Here is a 23,318-nt window from a genome sequence, read left to right on the forward strand (position 1 = left end):
ATATTGATAATGGATACCATGTTTCAGAGTGTTTATTAAATAGAAGATAATTGGGTATACATACTGTATTTGAAAGATTAAAATTTTCCTTTTGTAGTTAAATTTTACTATTGAGGGTTTTTTTAAATGAAATCTTTCTGAAATTGCCAATTTTGTAATTTAAGCAAATTAGTGCTAAGCAATTATATTGAATTGCTTGAGAAATATATTCTAGGAAGAAACTTCAATAGAACTTTAATTATTTTTCTAATGTAAGGGTTTTATGGGAAATAAACTTTCTGTCAGTGTTAATCCCATTAAATGTCTTATAAAATAGCCTTGAATGGGGGATTAAAAGCAAAGTAAAATAACAACAGAACATTGTCTCAAATTTTGCATTTGAAGCTTTTAAGTCTTCATTACTAGTTACTGCTGAAAATTAACTTTTAAATTATTTAATTATATCTTGTCATTTGGTGAACAAGGTAATATCTAGATTTAGGAAGATTATTTAAGGTTATGCAAGTTAATAGCTTTCCTTTTCTGTTGAAATAATATAGATGAGCTTAAAACAGTTTAACATTGATCTTTCCTTCTCCTACCTTCCAACTGACAGTCTTTATTCTGTTTACACTAGACATATCATAACAGATTGCTGTAGGTGATCTAAGTTAAGAGTTATATAGTGCTGTCATTATGTAGTTAAGGAGCAACTCTCAGGCTAATTATCCTGAAACTCAGTTCTGCTATTTCAGATTTTTTAAAGAGTGAAAATGGTTTGAAGTAGTTTGGAAATTTAAGTTTTATTTATCTTTTCCTTTTTTTAGTTGATTACAGACATAGTGAAACCAGTGCAACAGCTCTGATGGTTGCTGCAGGACGTGGCTTTGCAAGTCAAGTAGAACAGTTAATCAGTATGGGAGCCAATGTCCATAGTAAAGCATCAAATGGCTGGTAATTTTAAACTACATTGATTCTTCATATATGTTTGTACAGCTACACATATCTTTTTTTGATTTCTTATGTTTATCTTTGTATTAAAAACTTGTATAATAATTGCTGGTGAATTTCTGTTTTAATGGGTTACTAATTTTGAATGACTTGTTTTTTAACTATAATTTATCTTATTTTTTATTTAAAAAATTTTTTGAAAAGACAGGGTATTGATGTTTCCCAGGCTTGTCACGAACAGTTTTACAATTTTGATGACATATATCCTTTGAATTTTGGCAGGATGGCATTGGATTGGGCTAAACACTTTGGGCAGACTGAAATTGTGGATCTTCTGGAATCTTACAGGTAAAACTTTATACTATTTTAAATTAATTCTACTTTCTTTTAAAAAAGAGCTTCACCATATAAATTATGGACTATACAAATGTAGACCATTTATAGTCTTTTATCCAGAGATTTTTTTTTGTGATTCTAAGGAAATTTTGTGTCTGATCTACCATGGTATAATATTTGTCTTGTTTTAAGAAATCAGAAGAGGGATTTCCAATTAAACATGGTAGACACAACGTAAGTATCTCTGCATTTTCTCAAACCTTTTACATTTCTCAAAACCTCACTAAAATGACAATGAAGCAATATAAAGAAATTTAAAAGGTGTAAACCAAAGTCAAAGAGAATGGAAGAGGACAGGGCAACTGATAGAAGATGTTAATTTTGGGATGATAGATAGCTGATTGATTGACTTAGCAGAACTAAGAAAACTCACAGTGCCAATGAGAAACACTCGTTTTAGCTTTGGAACTCCTTAGAGGCTCATTCAGTGGCCTTTGAGTGAAGCAGTAAAAAAAAAATTAGTTATCAAAGAGAAAACTTAGAATACAAAACTGTAATAAAAGATATTGCATTCATGAAATAAAAACAGTATGCTATCAAACAGGAACAGAACACAAATCTTTGTTCAGATTTTGTCTTCATGAGGTCTACCCAAATTTGCCCTATCTGATATTACAATCTACCCCCCATGCAATGTCCATCCTCTTTAACCTGTTCTACGTATTCTTTTTTTCTCCAGAAGCCCTACCACCCTCTGATACACTATATAATTTGCTTGTTCACTGTTTTATTGGTTTATTGTCTATCTCTTCTCCCTGCTAGAATGTAGTAAGCTTATTGTCTGCTTGTTCAAGAATAGCAACTAGATGTAGTAGATGTGCAGTGAATGTTTGTTGAATGAATGAATAAATAATTCTTGTAAATTAAAAATATGATAGAAAAAAAGTTACAAGATAAAGTTTAGAAAATTGCTTACAGAGTAGGAAAATTGTAGGAAAAACATGAGAAAATTTGCTTCCTGTGTACTCCTTTATTAGGAAACTGTTGGAGAATGTGCTTCACAAAAAAGAAGTAAAAACAAAAACAAAAAATGGGGGAGAAAAAAAAAACGGGTAAAACCGGGCAGGTACAGCACAGGGGACAGGTGAAAGGAATGCTCAGGATGCTGGTACAGAGGATTGTTTTGATGACATCTGTGTCTAGTAAACCTGATTGCATAGGAACAGAAGATGTGGGGCTCTAGAGAGAGGTCTCTGGGGGGGAAAAATTTACCTGGTATTCTCAATCATATTAAAAAGCTTTATGAATCTGTTAGATAATTTGGGAAGAATTACTATCAGATCACAGAAAACTAAGCAAATAAAAATTAGACAGTTGTTACCCTAGGAAAAACAAAAAGTTACACAAGAAAGGAGGTATAATCATAGTATAGTATTAGGAGGTATAATCATAGTATATTATTAGGCTAAGTAGTAAATGTTTACCAGTCATAGTAAAGTAAAGGCTGAATGAAGATTTAACAAAAATTGTAGGAACTGATGTGGGTGGAAAGTGTAGGGAAGTGGAAGTGGTAACCTCATTTTTCATTAGTTGGAGGTTCGCAGATAATGACTACATTGTTAAAACAATAAATAGCAGAAAATTAGTGTTGCTTAGAAATATGACAGCAAATACTAAAAGAAATGGCTAAAACAATAGAATAGTCCTAAGCAGTGTGACTAGGAGTTTTTGTTATAACTTCTATAAAACCATTTATTACCACTATGTATATGTATTGCTTTGATTTAGCAAAAAAAGAAAAATCACAAGGGAATCGTATAAAATTAATTGTCTTTTAGATAGAAATTTTAGATAAATTTAGATTAGATATTTAAATAAATTATGAAGCTTTCAGATTAGATATTTAAAGAACATTTTGAATATATAGTATATTTTATAATACATTGAAAGCTTCTGTTTTCAACCTTTAGAGACTCAAAAAAGAAAACAGTGGAGCCTGAAGTGAAAATATATTAAAGTATCTGTTATTCAAGAACATATAAAATGTTTTATTTGACCTGGGTTTTTGTACTTAATTTTATAGATGTAAAATTGGAAATGTAGTCTCAGACATTTGAAATTAGTTGTGACATTGAGTCTCAAAATTCTTGGTAGGTTTAAATGCTATTTCTGATATGGTAGGTTTAGTTGTCATTTCAATAATAGCATCCAGAACTTGCAGTCCTTTTATTGTTAACACTTTGAATGTTCCAGACATTCTTATGGTGTTAAGTAAAGCTCACTAGATACTACAGGTTACCAGGTAAAGCGTTTATCTGGATAATATTTTAATTATCCTGGCTAACTGGGCTTTCTTTTTATTTGATAGATCATGATATTATCAATTATAAATTTCAGGTATTTAAAATTGAACATATTATTATGTTTACTGGATTATTGATAATTTATATCCAAAGGTTATAGCTTTAAACAGAATATAATGTCTTCTTCATTTATGTGTTAAAAATTAAAAAACAATAAACTTGCAGTGTTTTAAAGTAGATCTTAAAATTTACAAGAGCTGAGAACACATGGACACAGGGAGGGGAACATCACACACCAGGGCCTCTTGAGGGTTTGGGGGATAGGGGAGGGATAGCATTAGGAGAAATACCTAATGTAAATGAAGGGTTGATGGGTGCAGCAAACCACCATGGCACGTGTATACCTATGTAACAAACCTGCACGTTCTGCACATGTATCCCAGAACTTAAAGTATAAAAAAAATTTACAAGAGCCAATTATTAAGTTGTAGAAGTTTAATATTTTTCCCATTGAAAACAATCTTATGTTATTTTTCTGCTATATTCTTTAAGAGAGATTGGATTTAGTTGAACTTCTGAGAAATTCTGTTGATAATTGCTAGTGATAGCAATAGTTTACATTTTTACATGTAAGATGAAGAAGCAAGACATTTATTTCAGTAACTTATGTTGATTCTTGCTTTTGGAAATAGCATAATCAACTTGCTTTTAGCATAGAATTTTCTAATTAACAGTCATGTTAAGTTGGTACCTATTGAGTGTTTTAAAAATGTGAACTATACATCAGAATATTGTTTATAATAGTAAACAATTAGATACAACCTATTAAGAAAATATAAATGATAGCTGAAAGTTTGTGGTTTTTAACAGTTTTATTGAGATATAATTAATATACCATATAATTCACCCATTTAGGTGACCAGTTCAATGGTTTTTCATATGTTCACAGACTTATGCAATCATCACCACAATCAATTTTAGAACAGTTTCATCACCGCAAAAAGAAACGTGTACCCATTAGGTATCTCTCCCTATTCCCCCCCCAACTCTCCTAGGCCTCCTCCAGCTCTAGACCAACCACTAATCTACTTCCAGTTTCTATAGATTTGTCTATTTTGAACGTTTTATATAAATGAAATCATGTGATATGTGGTTTTTGTGATTGGCTTTTTTCAGTTAGCATAAAATATCCATGTTGTAGCACTATTTTTATGACTAATACATATTCTATGGATATACCAAGATTTGTTTGTATATTTGTCAATTGATGAACACTTAGGTTGTTTTCACTTTCTGACTATGAATAATACTGGTATGAATATTTGTGTACAAATTTTTATGTGGATATATTTTTTTCATTTCTCTTATATATACACCTAGGAGTGGAATTGCTGGGGCATATGGTAACTCTATGTTTAACCTTTTGAAGAACTGCCACATTGTTTTCCAAAGCAGCTTTACCATTTTACATTTCCACCAGCAATGCATGAGGGTTTAAATTTCTCCACACCCTCTCCAACACTTGTTATTGTCTGTCTTTTTGATTGTAGTCATCTTAGTGGGTGTGAAGTGGTATTTCATTGTGGTTTTGATTTGCATTTCCCTGACAGCTAATGATGTTGAACATCTTTTCATGTGCTTATAGGCCATTTGTATATTTACTTTGGAGAAATGCCTTCAGATTGTGCTTTTCTAAAAGCATTCATTGCCAAATTTTACTTTGAATAATGTGCTTGAAATCAAAACATGAATCATATTATAGCTAGGACATTAAGTGTCACTTACCTTACCTTCCTTAGGGAATATTGGAAATTAGAAGGACATAAGGATTACTTTTTTTAATGGAAATTGACTTTGTCTTTTTTTTTTTTTTTTTTTTTTTTTTTAGTGCTTCACTGGAATTTGGAAATCTGGATGAAAGTTCTCTGGTTCAAACAAATGGAAGTGACCTCAGTGCTGAAGACAGAGAGCTCCTGAAAGCTTATCATCATAGTTTCGATGATGAAAAAGTAGACTTGGATTTGATCATGCATCTTCTATACAATATCTGCCATAGTTGTGATGCTGGTAAATAAGTGTTGTCTGAAAGAACTGGAGCAAAATATATACTTTAAGAATTAATATTTTAAGTGTACAAATTTTTATATAATTGCACTGATAGTAATAAGTGAATAATCTCGTGTCATCCTATGATAGTTTACCAGTACTTGAAAACATGTGATACAGATTTTTATAATTCTGTTGATTGCCTCTGATTCACAATGAGATTTAATGTTAAAAAGTCATTCTTCTCCAAGGTGCAGTACTAATTTTTCTGCCTGGATATGACGAAATTGTTGGACTGAGAGATCGCATCCTGTTTGATGACAAGCGGTTTGCTGACAATACACATAGGTAAGAGCTAAAGCCTTATATCTGTTGCTTAAAATAACAGACAGGTCCTATAGTATATTTTCTCTTTCAATTGTCAACAGATATCAAGTCTTTATGCTTCATTCAAATATGCAAACATCCGATCAAAAGAAAGTATTAAAAAACCCACCTGCAGGTGTTCGAAAAATAGTAAGCTTCATAAAATCTTCTTTTTAACACTTTTATTAGTTATTTTTTCTGTTTTTATATTAACTTTAAAGTAATATCTTGTTGCAGATTCTTTCCACCAATATTGCTGAAACCAGCATCACAGTCAATGATGTTGTCTTTGTTATTGATTCTGGTAAGGTGAAAGAGGTATGTATGGGTAAGTTGTAGTTTTACTTAAATGAAGAAGATTAAGTTCTACTTCAACAAATACTTTTATTTATTATTTAGTTATTTTTCTCTTAATTTTACCTCTACTCAAGACAGCTTGGACCAGCACTTGCTTTTATAAGCAGAATTTAAGAAAAATGTCTGGTTCTAGATAAATTTAATATACTAAATATTGATTTTACTAAATATTCTGCCTTAAATAATTCAGTATATAGAATCAATTTTTGTTATTTTAACAAAGTATACAAAAATGTAGCTCTGCTCACCAAATGCTAGGAAGAAAGTAAAGGGTTTGGTTAGTTATAGTGAAAATGTTGTCACACAGTATGGGAATTTGATTACATATTTTTTATGTTTTCCTTCTACATATGGACATAGATTATGTCCTTGTTCACTGTTAAATCTTTAGTGCAGGTGTTCAAAAGATACTCAGTTCAAGAGAACCATGCTGAAAGAAAGCAAAGAAATAGATAAACCATGGGATAACCAGCAGCTAAATTGGACTTAACACTTGCTTTTGTAAAAAAAAGCTTAACACTGGAACTCAGCTAGTCTACTTTTACCTTTTCTCTGTGGTTGCTGCCTTCACACTGCAAGGCAGATTGAAGTATTTGTAACAGAGACCCTCTCAAAGCCTAAAATATTTACCATTTGAAAGTCCTTTTCAAAAACAGTTAGCTAACCTTTGTTATAAAAAAAAAAAGCCGTTTATTTCCTTTTAGTACTGGAATGCCCAGCAGTTGTCCATGTTCCTAACTTTTGGTAGATAACATTGCTGAAAAAATGAAAGTAGTAAAAATTATTGATTTTTCAAGGGAAGACATATTATTCATGTGTGGAGAGCAAATTATGTCTATTTAGTGGATGTAAATGATCATTTTTAATGTGAAAAAAGTAATTGCCTTATGTTTTCAATGTAATTTTAAGGAATATTTTATAGAAAATAAAATTTTATTGTAAAAATTGGCTATATGCATTATAATTGAATAAAGGTGGGATAAATTTTATTTTTATATAATAGTATATTAATAAGTATTATCACTAAAAATCTTAATGGTGAGCCAATGAAAATTCAGGTTTTATTGCCCTAAAATTACCTAAAGTGGATAAAGTGGGTTTTGAATATTTTAGAAAGTTCCTTTAGGTGTTATTTATTTATTAAGTAACTGAAATTTAAAACATGGGTAGTGTCAAAAGTTATTTAACATACAAAATTGACAAATGTAATGTTATATTAATAACTAAATAAGCTGTTTTCTAAAAATTTTATAAACTATTATGCAAACATTTTTATTTGCTCTATGCAGTTATTTTATGAAAGGGAAAGTATAAGTACCGAGTGACTGAAATACATGTTCTAGTTAGGCTTGTATTTCTTCAAAATATTTCTCTACAATAAATTTTCACTGTAGGTTATTTGAATAAGTATGTGGGTAACAATGGTTCTTTTTTACTTTCTTCATTGTAACGTTCGGGAAAGGCTAACTTTGTTCATAGCTCAGCAGGAGGTAAAGTGGAAGTGGTTAAAAATATATCTCTTTGGGATAAGATTATTGATTGTTATTCTTACTCCACAAGGTTAGGTCCCTGAAAAGTATTTCAGAAAATGTCTTTCCTTGATCTTCTTATTCTCCACAATGATGCAAATCTGATAGAAAAACGACCTCAAGGGAATAGATCAGTTCTCTCCAATCTTGATGTCTTATGAGAACTGGCTGCCATTATCCAGCTGTGGGAGAGAGCAACAAATAGCAGAGCACAGAATGGGGAAGTTTTACGCTCTTCTGAGTTTAGTTTTTAAATCCTTTTTTCTTAGTATGTTTGTAACCAGAAAATCAGGGTTTATTAAAAATCAGTACTGCTGTTTCAATTATTTAATCAAGAGAGGACTTTGAATTAAACTTTTGGCATGTTAAAATATGTTGATAACATTCTTGCTATTACCTTTTAAATACCTTTTATATTCTAACATAAAGATGGTTTAAATATTACAGAAATCCTTTGATGCTCTGAATTTTGTTACAATGTTAAAAATGGTATGGATTTCCAAAGCTAGTGCCATACAGCGGAAAGGCAGGTAATGTATATTTAATGTATATTCATTCAATTGCCTGTAAAATGGAAACATTTTTATATGCATTACACATTTATCATATATTCCATGTTCAATAAAATAATAGTTTTCATGTTAAAATTTTTATATTATTTTTGCAAAGCAAGCCATTTTAATACTTCTCTAAAAGTTGAATGTAGGTTATGTTAAAATTAAAAACTTTTGCCTAGTTAAATGTACATTCAGATGTAAGAAGCTTAAAAAACAAAACCAAAAATTCTAAACATATGCAGTATAGGACAAAGAGCTAATTTCCTTATTATATAAAAAAGCTCTTTGAAATCAACTAAAGACCAATAATCCAGTTAAAATGGATAAAGGGCACAAATAGGCAATTTACCAAAATAAAAAATATGCATGTCCTACTAATACATTAACCTCACATATACTACCTAATATGTATCAAAATAAATGCAAATTAATGAGATATTATTTTTTGACTCTCAGATGGGCATTGATGAAAATGTTTAACAGTATGTACAACATAGAGGAAAAACATGGGCCAATAGTCTTTCATATTTTACTGATGGGAGTATAGATTGGTGTGACTTCTCCAGAGTGCAATTTGAAACTATTTATCCAAATCTACTCTTTCACCATAGATTCCACTTGTCATAATTTATCCTGAGTATGCTTGCACACGTGTGCAAAGATGTATGTTTAAGACTGTTCTTTGAAGCATTGTTTATAATAATGTAAAGTCTGGGAACAGTGTGGTGTCCATCAATACTGAAGTGATTAAATAAATTATAGCCACACAGTGGCTTTCTAGGTAGCTGTTAAAAGGAAAAATGTAGATCTATGTGTTCTTATGTGGAATGAGTTTTCAGGATGCATTGTTAATTGAAAGGATACAGAACATGCATCTAGTAGTCTTTTGTGGTAAGAAAGATATATGTGTGTTTGTGTATGTATTTTGACACAAATGCATCGAGAAGTCTGGGAGAAACATTAAAAAACAATGAATGGTTATTAACTCTGAGAAGGAGGATTTGTGGGGTTCTTGGAGTAAGGAAACAATTTTTTTTTGTAATTTGGTTATTTTACTATGTTTGGGTTACTTTTTAATTTTCAAAAGATAACATTAAAAAGTATCATTTTCAGTAAATCTTTATCTTGCATTTTATTATAATTAGCAAGAAAACATGAAATGCTGACTTTCAAAGAATGCCTCATACACTGAAGACTCATATGCATTATTTCTTTACTTTGTAACTTCATAGAATGCCCATGAGGGCTTTGTTGTTATGTCAGTTGTTTTCTTATGACCAATAGTGGCTTCATACATTAAGCTGGACGTCTATGCTATTAATAGTATATTATTGCGGGTAAGTCTGGGTGTAGTGGCTCATGCTTGTAATCCCAGCACTTTGGGAGACTGAGGTGGAAGGATCGCTTGAGTCTAAGAGTCTGAGACTAGCCTGGGCATCATAGTGAGACCTTGTCTCTACAAAAAATTAAAAAATCAGCTAGGTGTGGTGGCACAGGCCTGTGGGCCTAGCTACTTGGGAGGCTAAGGTGGGAGGATCATTTGATCCTAGGAGTTTGAGGCTGCAGCTGCCGTGAGCTGTGATCATACCACTCAACTCCAGCCTGAGCGACAGAGCCAGACATTGTCTCAAAAAAAATAAAATAACAAATAGTATATTATTGGAGATGAAGGCCAGAACTGCAAAAATTTTCATTGCCATTTTTCAACAAATGTTTATCAAAAGTCTTCCCTGTGCACATGTTACGGATACAGTGATAAATAAACCATAGCCTGATAGGTAAAGCTGGAGGTAGGGCAAATGTTGCAGTCCATATGGGAGTCCAGTAAATTAAGCAATTTTAATACAGTGTTATTTGTGCTACAGCTGGATGTTTCCAGAGTTGTTAAGATTGAATCTGAGAAGATTGTGAATAAAGGGGGAGTTGTGGAAAGGCATTTCTAAAAGGCAGAGGGAAAGTATAACCAGGTATACTTATTTGCCTAAAGGCAAGAGTGAATAGGGAGGATGTTTGGATAGAATTTAGAGAATAGTGAAAAATGAGCTGAAAGTTGGGGAGAAGTTCTTAAGGACCATTTTGAGTTTTCTCTCTTTTTTAAAAAAATAAACAGTGGGATGACATGAGTATAGTATCCTTTCAGCTCTCTGAAGAATGGATTGGCAGGGACAAAAATGATGGTAGGAGGACTCAATAGGAGGCTCCTTCATTAGTACTTTCCTATAATAAGGGAGAGATGAAAGTAGTCTGGATTGTTTTAGTGGTGGTGGAAATAAAAATAAATAGATAATTAATTCAAGAAATACTAAAGAAAGTAACGTTGGTGATTGATTGTGTATGTAGGGGGTGAGGGGTAAGGAAGAGAGTGGAGTTAAGGATGTCATCCAGGTTTCTGTCTTAAAAAATTGAACAGTAGTGCCATAGTCAGATAGGGAAAATTGGAAGAGTGTTTTCACTGGGGAGAATAATTAATTTTTGGTTATTTTGAGTTTGAGTTGCCTGTTGAAAATCCAAGTGGATTGGGAGGCTGAGGCGGGCAGATCACAAGGTCAGGAGTTCGAGACCAGCCTGGCCAACATGGTGAAACCCTGTCTCTAATAAAAATACAAAAATTAGCTGGGCGTGGGGGTCGGCACCTATAATCCCAGCTACTCAGGAGGCTGAAGCAGGAGAATCGCTTGAACCTGGGAGGCAGAGGCTGCATTGAGCCGAGACCACACCATTGCACTCCAGCCTGGGTGACAGAGCAAGACTCCGTCTCAAAAAAAAAAAAAAAAAAGAAAATCTAAGTAGAGCTGTCTAAGAAGTTTCTCAAGTATAGGCCTAGAATTAGGATAAGAAGATATAATACAGATGGAAATTGAGGTTATGAATATAATTAAAGTTACTTCAGAGGAGAGGGTAGTGTAAGAAGAGCAGATGGCTGAGGGTTCAATCTCAGAGGACCATAAACATTTAAGGACTAGGCAAATATAGAAATCTCTTAGAGGAGCCTGGAGATAAGTCAGAGGCTGAAGGGTATAGTGTAGGGAAGTATAAGGGGTCTTCAAAAACTTTATGGAAAATGCATCTTATGAAAAAAATTATGCATGGAGTTCAAAATTTTTTTGCACCAAAATCATATTAACTTGTTATAACATATCTGAACAGGATCTCATTTGAGGCACTAAGAAAGATAAGACATCAGTTTGAAAAAAGCCCCTATCAGAGCAACACGAATTCTTCTAAAATTGAAGGAAGAGCAAATATCACATTTATGGTGACAGTGCCCTGAAGAAATCAGCAGTTTACAAATGGATAACTCATTTTAAGAAGGGACGAGATGATGTTAAAGATAAAGCCCATAGCAGCAGACCATCCATGTCAATTTGTGAGGAAAAAAATCTCATTTGTGCCCTAGTTGAAGAGGACCAACAATTAACAGCACAAAAATAGCCAACACTATAGATATCACAGTTGGTTCAGGTTACCCAATTCTGACTGAAAAATTAAAAATTGAGCGGACTTTCCACTTGATGGGTGCCAAAACCATTGCTTCTAGATCAACTGCAGACAAGAGCAGAGCTTTCAATGGAAATTTTAAATAATTGGAATAAAGGTCCTGAAGCATTTCTTGGAAGAATTGTAACAGAAGATGAACCATGGCTTTACCAGTATGATCCTGAACACAAAGAACAATCAAAACAGTGACTACCAAGAGGTAGAAGTGGTTCAGTCAAAGCAAAAGCAGACTGGAGGTCATGGCAACAGTTTTTTGGGATGTGCAAGGCATTTTGCTTATTGAGTTTCTGGAGGGCCAAAGAACAGTAACTTCTGCTTATTATGACAGTGTTTTGAGAGAGTTAGCTAAAGCTTTAGCAGAAAAATCCATAGGAAAGCTTCACTAGAAGGTCCTTCTCCACCACAGCAATGCTCCTGCTCATTCCTCTCATCAAACAAGGGCAATTTTATGAGAGTTTTGGTGGGAAATCATTAGGCATCCACCTTATAGTCCTGGCTTGGCTCCTTCTGAATTCTTCTATTTTCTAATCTTAAAATACCTATAAAGGACTCCCATTTTTCTTAGGGTAATAATGTAAAACTGCATTGACATAATTACATTCCCTGGACCCTCAGTTCTTTAGGGAGGACTAAATGGCTGGTGTCATCACTTACAAAAGTGTCTTGAACTTAATGGTTGAGAAATTTTATTTTTTTCTCTTTTAATTCCATTTTTCCACAAACTTTTTGAAGTCCTCTTGTATTTGATGAAGGAAAGAATTGATCAATAATGTCAGATTTTATAGTTCTTATAATGTGTTATAGTGATGATTGCCTATCCGGGTTATGAGCTCCATGAAGACGAGAATATTTCTATATCTCTATCCCTAAGCATAGCTAGCCCTGCCATTAGCTGATATAGTGACTTTGGGTGAATTTAGGAGACTGCTTTTCTTCCAGGTATTTTTCTGCTGCTTCATAGAAAATTATGCAAGTCTTTATGATGACAGGTTAAATGGCATTCCCTTGGAGCTGTGTAATGCATAGTTTGTACAACTCTAATCACTGGGTCTGAACACAGTGCTTGATATAAGCTCAGTAAAATTGTTTGAATTTAAATTACCAATATTTATTCATGCTTCGTTTTTTGCTCACTTTTATATGTATGCTATTTCTTTTGATTTTTATGATAACCCTACAAGATATATCAGGTAGGTGTCCTTCATGAATCTCACTGTCTGTGAAATAATTGAGTCCCAGACTAGTGGAGTGCTTTCCAAAATGATTGATAAGAGGATAAGAAACAGAATAGGATTTAAACTCAGGTGTCCTGATCCTGGATCATTTTTCTCTTTCCTAAATCACATTGTGTTTACAGTTTATTGTAGCCTTTATTCGTTGTTTGAGTCCTAATCTCGTATTTTATTTTTAAGGGCAGGGCGATGTAGACCTGGAATTTGTTTTCGTCTGTTCAGTAGACTCCGATTCCAGAATATGTTGGAATTTCAGACTCCGGAACTTTTGAGAATGCCATTACAGGTAAAAATTTATTTAAATATAAAAGGCATTTTTGTGGGTGAGGGAAGTGAGGTGCCATTTCAACATCTATGGATTAGGCCTTTAAAAAATGAATTTGTAAAACAAAATTATTCAATATATATTATGGAGGGTGGCTATATCTATGACAGAGATATTTTTTCTATATAAGAAAATTTAATTCATAAACCTTCAAAATTTTAAAGAATTACTAGAATGTATTTAAATTATGGTACAGTTTTAAAGGATATATATATATATTTTATCTATCTATCTATCTATATATATATATATTTTTTTTTTTTTGAGTCAGAGTCTTGCTTTGTTGCCCAGGCTAGAGTGCAGTAGCACGATCTTGGCTCACTGCAACCTCCACCTCCCGGGTTCAAGCGATTCTCCAGCCTCAGCCTCCTGAGTAGCTGGGATTACAGCCGCCCACCACCGTGCCCAGCTAATTTTTGTATTTTTAGGAGAGACAGGGTTTCACCATTGTGACCAGGCTGGTCTCAAACTCTTGACCTCATGATTCACTGCCTCAGCCTCCCAAAGTGCTGGGATTACAGGTGTGAGCCACCGCACCCGGCCATATTTTTTTAAATGCAGCATTTTATGAGTTTCAAGTATATAGTGTTCACCTTTTAAATTCTCAGAGGGATTAGCAAACAAATTATTTAAGGTCCAAAAGATAATACCCAAATCTCAATATAAGATACTGAGATTACCTAGTAGTTTTAGAACTGAGTTCACTGAGATTTTCTGACCTCTATTAATTGTGGTGTGTGTGTGTGTGTGTGTGTGTGGGTTTTAAGTTTTCTAACTTCATGGAACAGCCAGACCCTATAGCTTCTAGGGAAGATTAGCAGAATGCATTTATTTGATTCTTTAGTGTGTTTGGCTAATGCTGGCTTCCCAACCCTTAAAGAGAGGCAGGATAATATGTTAAACATCCATATACCTAAGATGATTTCCCACTTCCCAATGCTTATGTGTGATTTTCTGTTCCTCCTGGGAGAAAATTCAGAATCCTTAACAAGAGCATGAATTGCCTGCTCCTGCCTGTGTCTCCAGTCACAGGCAGGAAGGAACAGGTGATTTTTTGTTATTTATCCTCTCTTACACCATTGGTTTTAGTTTCTCAAGCACATTTTTTTTCCTTCTGCCTTACAGCTTTCACAGGTATCTACTCTCTCCTTAGATTCTTTCCCCTTATTCCTTTTATAGTTACTCCTGCTCAATCTTTACATCTTAGTTTAAGTGTCTTTCTTCAGGAAAACTATCCGTAACTTCCCATGGTCTCCCTCTCCCACCCTTTTCTGAACTTGATTAAATCATATTTACTTCTTTAGCTCCTTATAGCCTTCATAGCACTGACGATAATCGTAATTAAGTAGTTAATTATATAATTAATTATTTAAGGTCTGCTTATTCATATTACAGTGTAAATTCAATGAGAATGGACACTTCCTTCTGTCCCCTTCTTTTTCTCCAGTTTGCACAGGGCCTTGCACTTAGAAAGCACTTAAATATTTGCCGAGTAGATAAAATATTCTAGAATGTAGTAAGTATAAAGGGGGAAAAAGATTTTTTTTTTTTGGACAGTGACTATGAATGTTATGTATACGAACAGTGTGAGGAGATGTTGCCAATGGGAGCAATGGCAATCTTGGTATAAGTTGATTGAAGAGGGTATTCATTAAGGTTCTGGCATCTAGGGCAAAGTATGAGCTCATCTTTTACAGAAAGACATTGTTCCTTCTACTGTTCATTCTAATCAGAGACTCTACTAGTCTGTGTTTGGGAACTGTAGTTCCCGTGATTTCTTTAAATGTGTAGGTTAGTATTCTTTTTAATTTTAAAAAATTATTTACTGTTTTGGTTTATAGGAACTTTGCTTACATACCAAGCTGTTAGCCCCAGTTAATTGTCCCGTTGCTGATTTTCTTATGAAAGCTCCTGAACCTCCACCAGCTTTAATTGTAAGAAATGCTGTACAAATGCTTAAGGTTGGTATCTTCATAGTTTTATTTTACATGACATTTTTACTTGAAATTTTAAACTAAAAGAAAATATGTCTTAACTAATTTTGTATAATTATTTTTTTGTCTTCCTACGTGTGTCCAGATAAACTAATTTTGTACTTTTAAACAATTACGTTAAATGATCATGTACTTTAAATAATACTGTCATGTATAAAACAGTAGATATAGTTCTTTTATATAGTATGATAGAAACAAAATATATTTTTATGAGATGTAGTAGCAAAAGAAAATCTATATTCTTATTTCTTATTTAGGGATTTTTAATTATGTGTTTTGATTAAACAGTTTGCTCATGTCAAAGTCTGTTCTGTCTCCTTTTACTTAGACAATAGATGCAATGGATACATGGGAAGATCTGACTGAACTTGGGTATCATTTGGCTGACTTGCCAGTAGAACCACATCTTGGTAAAATGGTCTTGTGTGCTGTTGTTTTAAAGTGTCTGGACCCCATCCTTACAATTGCTTGCACGCTAGCTTATCGAGATCCTTTTGTACTACCTACTCAGGCCTCTCAAAAACGTGCAGCTATGCTTTGCAGGAAACGTTTTACTGCAGGAGCTTTCAGTGACCATATGGCACTTCTCAGAGCATTCCAGGTACTATTACTGTCATCTTATTTCTGAAAACGTTGCTGGTTAAACACATTTCTGGGGCAAATGTAGGAATTTTTAAAATAATTTATAAATTTTAAAATTGCATTAATTTTGTTTCATTATGAAGTCACATTAATGGTCCTGAAAAATATCTTCTTGCTGTTATTATGTTAAAATTAAAACAGTTTTGCTCTTTTTTCCCATTTTCTCCTTATAGGAATATATGTGTGTATTCGTATATATATTTATTTGTGTTTATGCTTCTATTACCAGGTTTCTTTAAATCATGTCTTGGGCAAGGGATGTTCTAAAATTTTAGTTAAGAAATACTGTATACTATTTAAAGTACATAGAATAAAGCTTATAAGAAAATTATATTGATTTAATATCTGTCGATTTTTCTTAGAGTTCAGCTTTTTTCTTGTGTGCTCAAGACACTATGCTGAGAACTTAATTTTGTAAAGCAAAATACAAAAATCACTTAAAAACCTTTTAAGATAAGGTAATGGGAAGTTGAGGAAAGAGGCAAATGGAAAAGAAAAGATGGGGAAAATAGGATCCTAGGGAAGACAAATTAAATGTAATTTAGAATTTCAGATATGTGGGGAAGAATATGTTGTTTCTTGAAAACATAGGCATTGTATTTATCCTCAAATCTTCTTGAATGTAGGCTGTGTCTATACATTTTTTTTTTTTTTTTTTTGAGACAAGAGTCTTGCTCTATCACCCAGTCTGGAGTGCAGTGGCAGAGTCTCGGCTCACTGCAACCTCAGCCTCCCAGGTTCAAGCAGTTCTCCTGCCTCAGCCTCCCGAGTAGCTGGGGTTGCAGGCACCCACCACCATGCCCAGCTAATTTTTGTGTTTTTAGTAGAGACAGGGTTTCACCGTGTTGGCCAAGCTGGTCTCGAACTTCTGACCTCAAGTGATCTGCCTGCCCTGGCCTCCCAAAGTGCTGGGATTACCATGTGTGAGTCACCATGCCCAGCCATATTTTTTAAAAATCTAACTTTGTTTATGCAGAAAGTACTCTTTTTCAGACATAGAAGATTTTTTCACCACATATAATTTTCAAAAATAATTACAAGCTCTTTTGTGAGTATTGATCAATGGATAACTCATTGTTATTAATTGGGTATATTAAATACCATATATTATAGTAGATAGTTGAGTGAGAAGTAGACAGAGATTTAGAGTAGAAATTCTATCTGTTCTTTGCTTTTCCCCCAGCTCCTTCAAAAGCAGAGAGGATAAATTATTGCTTCAGTCTTTTAGTTATATATATACCAAAGCAAGAGCACCTATTCACAAAGGAGAGCTTTTTATACTGCATATAGATGATTTATAGAAATCCTACTTTCCATTCTTAGGTAGAGTCCAGGGTTGACATAGAGATTATTTTTTGGAGGACAAGAGTGGCACGATTCTTAGATAAAAGTGTTACAAAGTCTTAGTTGAAAACCTACACTTTTGTAGAGTAAAATTAGCAGATGCATCTGAGAAGGCAAATATTTTTACATTGTTAGTCATTTAGGCTACTTGACACTTAGTTCTCACTGAGATTTTATAAACTCAATGGCTTTTTTAGCATTTGAGTATAAATTAATGATAAATATTATTTGATCATAAAGTCTTAGATTTTATAGAATAATAAGAATAAGGCAAATTGACCTTGAGGAATTCGTGTAGTGATTTGTAGTTACTTGTTGCCTCACTAAGAAGTGATTAGTAAATGTGTCTTGTTATGCAATTATTCTCTTTTTATAGGCCTGGCAAAAAGCACGAAGTGATGGGTGGGAGCGAGCCTTTTGTGAAAAGAATTTTCTTTCACAGGCTACTATGGAAATAATCATAGGCATGAGAACACAGTTGCTTGGTCAACTTAGAGCATCAGGTAAAGTTTTCCCTCAAAGAGCTATTTAAGTTACTGAGAGTACCCTGCCCATATTTCATAGTATTTCTTATGTTAACTGATGCCATCTATTATTTTTATGACATTATCATGTTGTGTATCTTATATTCATGCATGATTTGTAGACTTCGATATGTCTTCAACTTTTGCTTGTTGATGAAAAAAATGCTATTGCAGGAGGTGTATTTGAGAAATCTAGGGACAGAATCTATATGCTTTTGATACTGTTGGCAATGAACAATTTGTATTTGTTGGCAGAGATCAATTTAGATCTTATAGTTATTTTCTTTTATCACCATTAATGAATACTTATTTAGTTCTGTGAAATAGAAATTTTAAAAAATTGATATGAATGCTGCTTTTCATATTTTTGGAACACAAAAACAGCTGGTAATACTTGAAGTCACTGGGTTTTTTTTTGTTTTTTTTGTTTGTTTGTTTGTTTTTTTAAGAGGATGCTAGTATTGCTATTACCTTTTAGAATTGCCTTTTTGAGTAGCAAAAAAAATTGATGTGATAGTCAGAAGAAAAGTACCAGAGCCTGGATTCATGGGTTAGCTGAAGTGCCAGAGTAATATAAGGAATGAACCAGAGGATTTAAGAGTTGACTTGAACATGAGGAAATATGAAGGACTTTTGAAACTCAAGCAAAAATTACCATATATTTACTTGACTTCATCTACAGAATTAGTATCTATCATAACCAAAATGTTGTTAATAACAGTCAGAAGAATGGTTTGGGTTTCCAGCTATGAATTTAGTTTGTTTCTGGCAGCAGATTATGAAGAACTTTATTGCAAGAATGTGCATCTAAAAAAATTTAAGCCCCCAGTGATTCTTATACTTAATCTAACCTGAGCCGATCTACACTTCCCTAGAATGTTGGTTTTGTATCTGTTTTGGGGTGGGGAGGGGTGGTTCATATTTTAAAAAACTTTCCAGAAGAGATTCTATTAATTATCGTGAAATTTGAATATCACAAAATTTACATGAGTTGTACAAGTTTTTGGAAAAAATACACAAAAGTATCTTTTGCACAATAGAAAAAGTTGGTGTGGTTTTTTTCCCCTCTAGGTTTTGTTAGAGCACGAGGTGGTGGTGACATTCGAGATGTTAACACAAACTCTGAGAATTGGGCTGTCGTTAAAGCTGCATTGGTGGCAGGCATGTATCCTAATTTAGTCCACGTGGACAGAGAGAATCTAGTGTTGACAGGGCCAAAGGAGAAAAAAGTACGATTTCATCCTGCTTCAGTTCTCAGTCAGCCTCAATATAAAAAGGTAAAACATTTTGAATGCTGTTGGGTTTTGAGGTGAAACTAATTTAGGTAGTTCACTATCAATGAAGAATGCTCCAAATACCTGCCTGCTTTAAGAAATTAATTAGTTATATATATATATAATATATATAATATATATGTATAATTAAATATTGGAACAAAACTTATAAATTTTAGAGTTGGAAAAGGTAACATGTTAAGTAATGAGTACTTTTGTACGAATTACATGAGCAATGACTTGTTTTAATTTTTGGTTACGTACTAATATGCATCATCTATTTCATTGAGAGACTTTTTACATTTTAAAAGTATTTCCAATAAACTAGGTGATAAACACAATTAACAGTTTTTAAAATGTATTTTCTTAATAGATTCCTCCAGCCAATGGTCAAGCTGCAGCAATTAAGGCACTGCCCACAGATTGGCTTATTTATGATGAAATGACCAGAGCCCATAGAATAGCTAATATTAGATGTTGTTCAGCAGTGACGCCTGTCACTATATTGGTATTCTGTGGACCAGCTAGATTGGCAAGTAATGCTCTTCAGGAACCTTCATCCTTTAGAGGTAAATGTATTATGAAGGAAATAAAAATCTATTTGAAATGAATTTTTTTTTTTTTTTTACCAAATAATGAAATTATTTTACTAAACCAAATAATGAAATTATAAAGATTTATATAGTAGCAGCTCTATTTTGATATACTAAGACTAATTAGGAACTACTAAGGTATACTACTGTTTTTGAAATTTATTTATAAGGTAACTTGATGTTGATTTGTGCATTTTTTATTAATCTTGCTGTTGAGAAGAAATTTTTCTTTTCCACTTAAATGATAGTTTAACGTAAATAAAGGTAATTGTAAAAGAAATAATGGCCACCCATAATCTCATTTTTCTCATGCTAACACTTTTTAATGTTATATTTTTTCTACATGTTTACATATTTTAAATTATTTCACCCAAACTGTTATTTTATATTTTGTTATTTTCATTACAGAGGTATCAAAAATATTTTTAGTATTTTATATTAATGACTGCAAAATAATATATCACATTGAAGTGGCATAATGCTTTTTTTTCTTCAACTTTTATTTTAAGTTCAGGGGTACATGTGCAAGATGTGCAGGTTTGTTGCACAGGTAAACGTGTGCCATGGTGGTTTGCTGCACAGATCATGACATCATGTATCTGTCAAGCCCAGTGTCCATTAGCTATTCTTCCTGATGTTCTCCCTCCCCTCTACCACACACCTCCAGCAGGCCCCAGTGTGTGTTGTTCCCCTCTCTGTGTCCATGTGTTCTCATCATTCAGCTCCCACTTATAAGTGAGAACATGCGGTGTTTGGTTTTCCATTCCTGCATTAGTTTTCTGAGGATAATGACTTCCAGCTCCAGCCATGTCCCTGCAAAGGACATGATCTAATTCCTTTTTATGGCTGCATAGTATCCCATAGTATATATGTACCATATTTTCTTTATCTAGCCTACCATTGATGGGCATTTGGGTTGATTCCATGTCTTTACTATTGTGAATAGTGCTGCACTGAACATACAAATGTACTTATCTTTATAATAGAATGATTTATATTCCTTTGGGTATTTACCCAGAAATGGTATTTCTGCCTCCAGGTCTTTGAGGAATCACTATGCTGTCTCCCATGGTGGTTGAATTAATTTACACTAGTGTAATTTAATTACACAGTAGTGTAAAAGTGTCCCTTTTTCTCCACAACCTCACCAGCATGTTGTTTTTTGACTTTTTAATAATAGCCATTCTGATCTCATTGTGGTTTTGAATTGCATTCCAGTAATGATCAGTGACGTTGAGCTTTTTTTCATATGTTTGTTGGCCACATGTACATCTTTTGAGAAGTGTCTGTTCACATCCTTTGCCCACTTTTTAATGGGTTGTTTTTTCTTGTAAATTTGCTTAAGTTCCTTGTAGACTGTGGATATTAGACCTTTGTCAGATGGGTAGATTGTAAAAATTTTCTCCCATTCTGTAGGTTGTCTGTTTCCTCTGATGATAGTTGTTTCTTTTGCTGTGCAGAAACTTTAATTAGATCCCATTTGTCAATTTTTGCTTTTGTTGCAATTGCTTTTGGCGTTTTTATCATGAAATCTTTGCCTGTGCCTATGTCCTGAATGGTATTGCCTAGATTTTCTTCTAGGGTTTTTATGGTTTAGAGTTTTACATTTAAGTCTTTAATCCATCTTGAGTTAATTTTTGTCGAAGGTGTTAGGAAGGGGCCCAGTTTCAGTTTTCTGCATATAGCTAACCAGTTCTTTCAGCACCATTTGTTAAATAAGGAGTCCTTTCCTCATTGCTTGTTTTTGTCAGGTTTGTCGAAAATCAGATGCTTGTAAGTGTGTGGTCTTATTTCTGAGTTCTCTATTCTGTTCCACCATTCTATGTGTTTGTTCTTATACCAGTACCATGCTGTCTTGGCTACTGTAGCCCTGTAGTATAGCTTGAAGTTGGGTAGCGTGATGCCTCAGCTTTGTTCTTTTTGCTTAGGATTGTCTTGGCTATATGGTCTCTTTTGGTTCCATAAGAATTTTGAAATCGTTTCTTCTAAGTCTGTGAAGACTGTCAGTATAATGGGAATAGCATTGAATCTGTAAATTTCTCTGGGCAGTATGACCATTTTCATGATATTGATTGTTCCTATCCATGAGCATGGAATGTTTTTTCATTTGTTTATGTCCTCTCTGATTTCTTTGAGCAGTGATACGTAGTTCTCCTTGAAGAGGTCCTTCACTTTCCTTATTAGCTGTATTCCTAGGTATTTTATTTTATTTTATTTTACTTTATTTTATTTTATTTCATTTTTTTGAGATGGAGTCTTGCTCTGTCACCCAGGCTGGAGTGCAGTGGCACAATCTCAGCTCACTGTAACCTCTGCCTTCTGGGTTCAAGCAGTTCTCCTGCCTGAGACTCCTGAGTAGCTGGGATTACAGGCACGCACCACAATTCCTGGCTAATTTTTGTATTTTTACTAGAGACAGGGTTTCACCATGTTGGGCAGGGTGATCTTGAACTCCAGACTTCAAGGTCCATCTGCTTTCCTTGGCCTCCCAAAGTGCTGTAATTACAGGTGTGAGCTATCATGTTTGGCCTTTTCCTATGTATTTTATTCTTTTTGTAGCAGTTGTGAATGTGAATTCATTCATGATTTGGCTCTCTGCTTGCCTGTTGTTGGTATATAGGAATGCTAGCAGTTTTTGCACATTGATTTTATATCCTGAGACTTTGCTGAAGTTGCTTATCAGCTTAAGAAGCTTTTGGACTGAGATAATGGGTTTTCTAGATGTATGATCGTGTTAACTACAAACAAAGATAATTTGACTTCCTCTTTTCCTATTTGAATACCCTTTATTTCTTTATTTTGAGATGGAGTCTCACTCTACCGCCCAGGTTGGAATGCAGTGGTGTGATCTCAGCTCACTGCAACCTCTGCCTTCTGGGTTCAAGCAATTCTCCTGCCTCAGCCTCCGGAGTAGCTGGGATTACAGACGCCTGCCACCATACTCCACTAATTTTTTTTGTATTTTTAGTAGATTTGGCATTTCACCATGTTGGCCAGGCAGGTCTCAAACTCCTGACTTCAAGCGATCCACCACCTTGGCCTCCCAACGTGCTGGGATTATAGGCATGAGCCACTGCACCCACCTGGCATGAATACTCTTCATTTTTTTCTCTGGCCTGATTTCCTTGGCCTGAACTTCCAATCCTGTGTTGAATAAGAGTGATGAGAGAGGACATCCTTGTCCTGTGACAGTTTTCAAGGGGAATGCTTCCTGCTTTTGCCCATTCAGTATGATATTGGCTGTGGGTTTGTCATAAATAGCTCTTATTATTTTGAGATATGTTCCTTCACTACCTAGTTTATTGAGTTTTTAACACGAAGACATGTTGAATTTTATTGAAGGCCTTTTCTGCATCTATTGAGATAATCATTTGGTTTTTGTCTTTAGATTTGTTTATGTGATGAATTATGTTTATTGATTTGTGTATGTTGAGCCAGCCTTGCATCCCAGGGATGAAGCCAACTTGA

At 33.8% G+C, this 23,318-nt stretch overlaps 1 protein-coding gene across 2 annotated transcripts in view; it reads left to right on the forward strand.

Moving 5' to 3' along the window:
- YTHDC2 (YTH N6-methyladenosine RNA binding protein C2) overlaps positions 1 to 23,318 on the forward strand; it is an 82,633-nt gene that overhangs the window by 35,962 nt on the left and 23,353 nt on the right. For both annotated transcript variants that reach the window (XM_054555116.2, NM_001132951.2), the window contains 13 exon segments: positions 807 to 933; positions 1,213 to 1,278; positions 5,458 to 5,636; positions 5,867 to 5,963; positions 6,044 to 6,131; positions 6,219 to 6,299; positions 8,315 to 8,397; positions 13,335 to 13,440; positions 15,321 to 15,440; positions 15,802 to 16,074; positions 17,836 to 17,962; positions 19,055 to 19,260; positions 19,631 to 19,826. In XM_054555116.2, the coding sequence (XP_054411091.1) occupies positions 807 to 933; positions 1,213 to 1,278; positions 5,458 to 5,636; positions 5,867 to 5,963; positions 6,044 to 6,131; positions 6,219 to 6,299; positions 8,315 to 8,397; positions 13,335 to 13,440; positions 15,321 to 15,440; positions 15,802 to 16,074; positions 17,836 to 17,962; positions 19,055 to 19,260; positions 19,631 to 19,826 (1,749 nt within the window).

Source organism: Pongo abelii, chromosome 4 (genome assembly GCF_028885655.2).
Source record: "Pongo abelii isolate AG06213 chromosome 4, NHGRI_mPonAbe1-v2.0_pri, whole genome shotgun sequence".
Classification (NCBI taxonomy): domain Eukaryota; kingdom Metazoa; phylum Chordata; class Mammalia; order Primates; family Hominidae; genus Pongo; species Pongo abelii.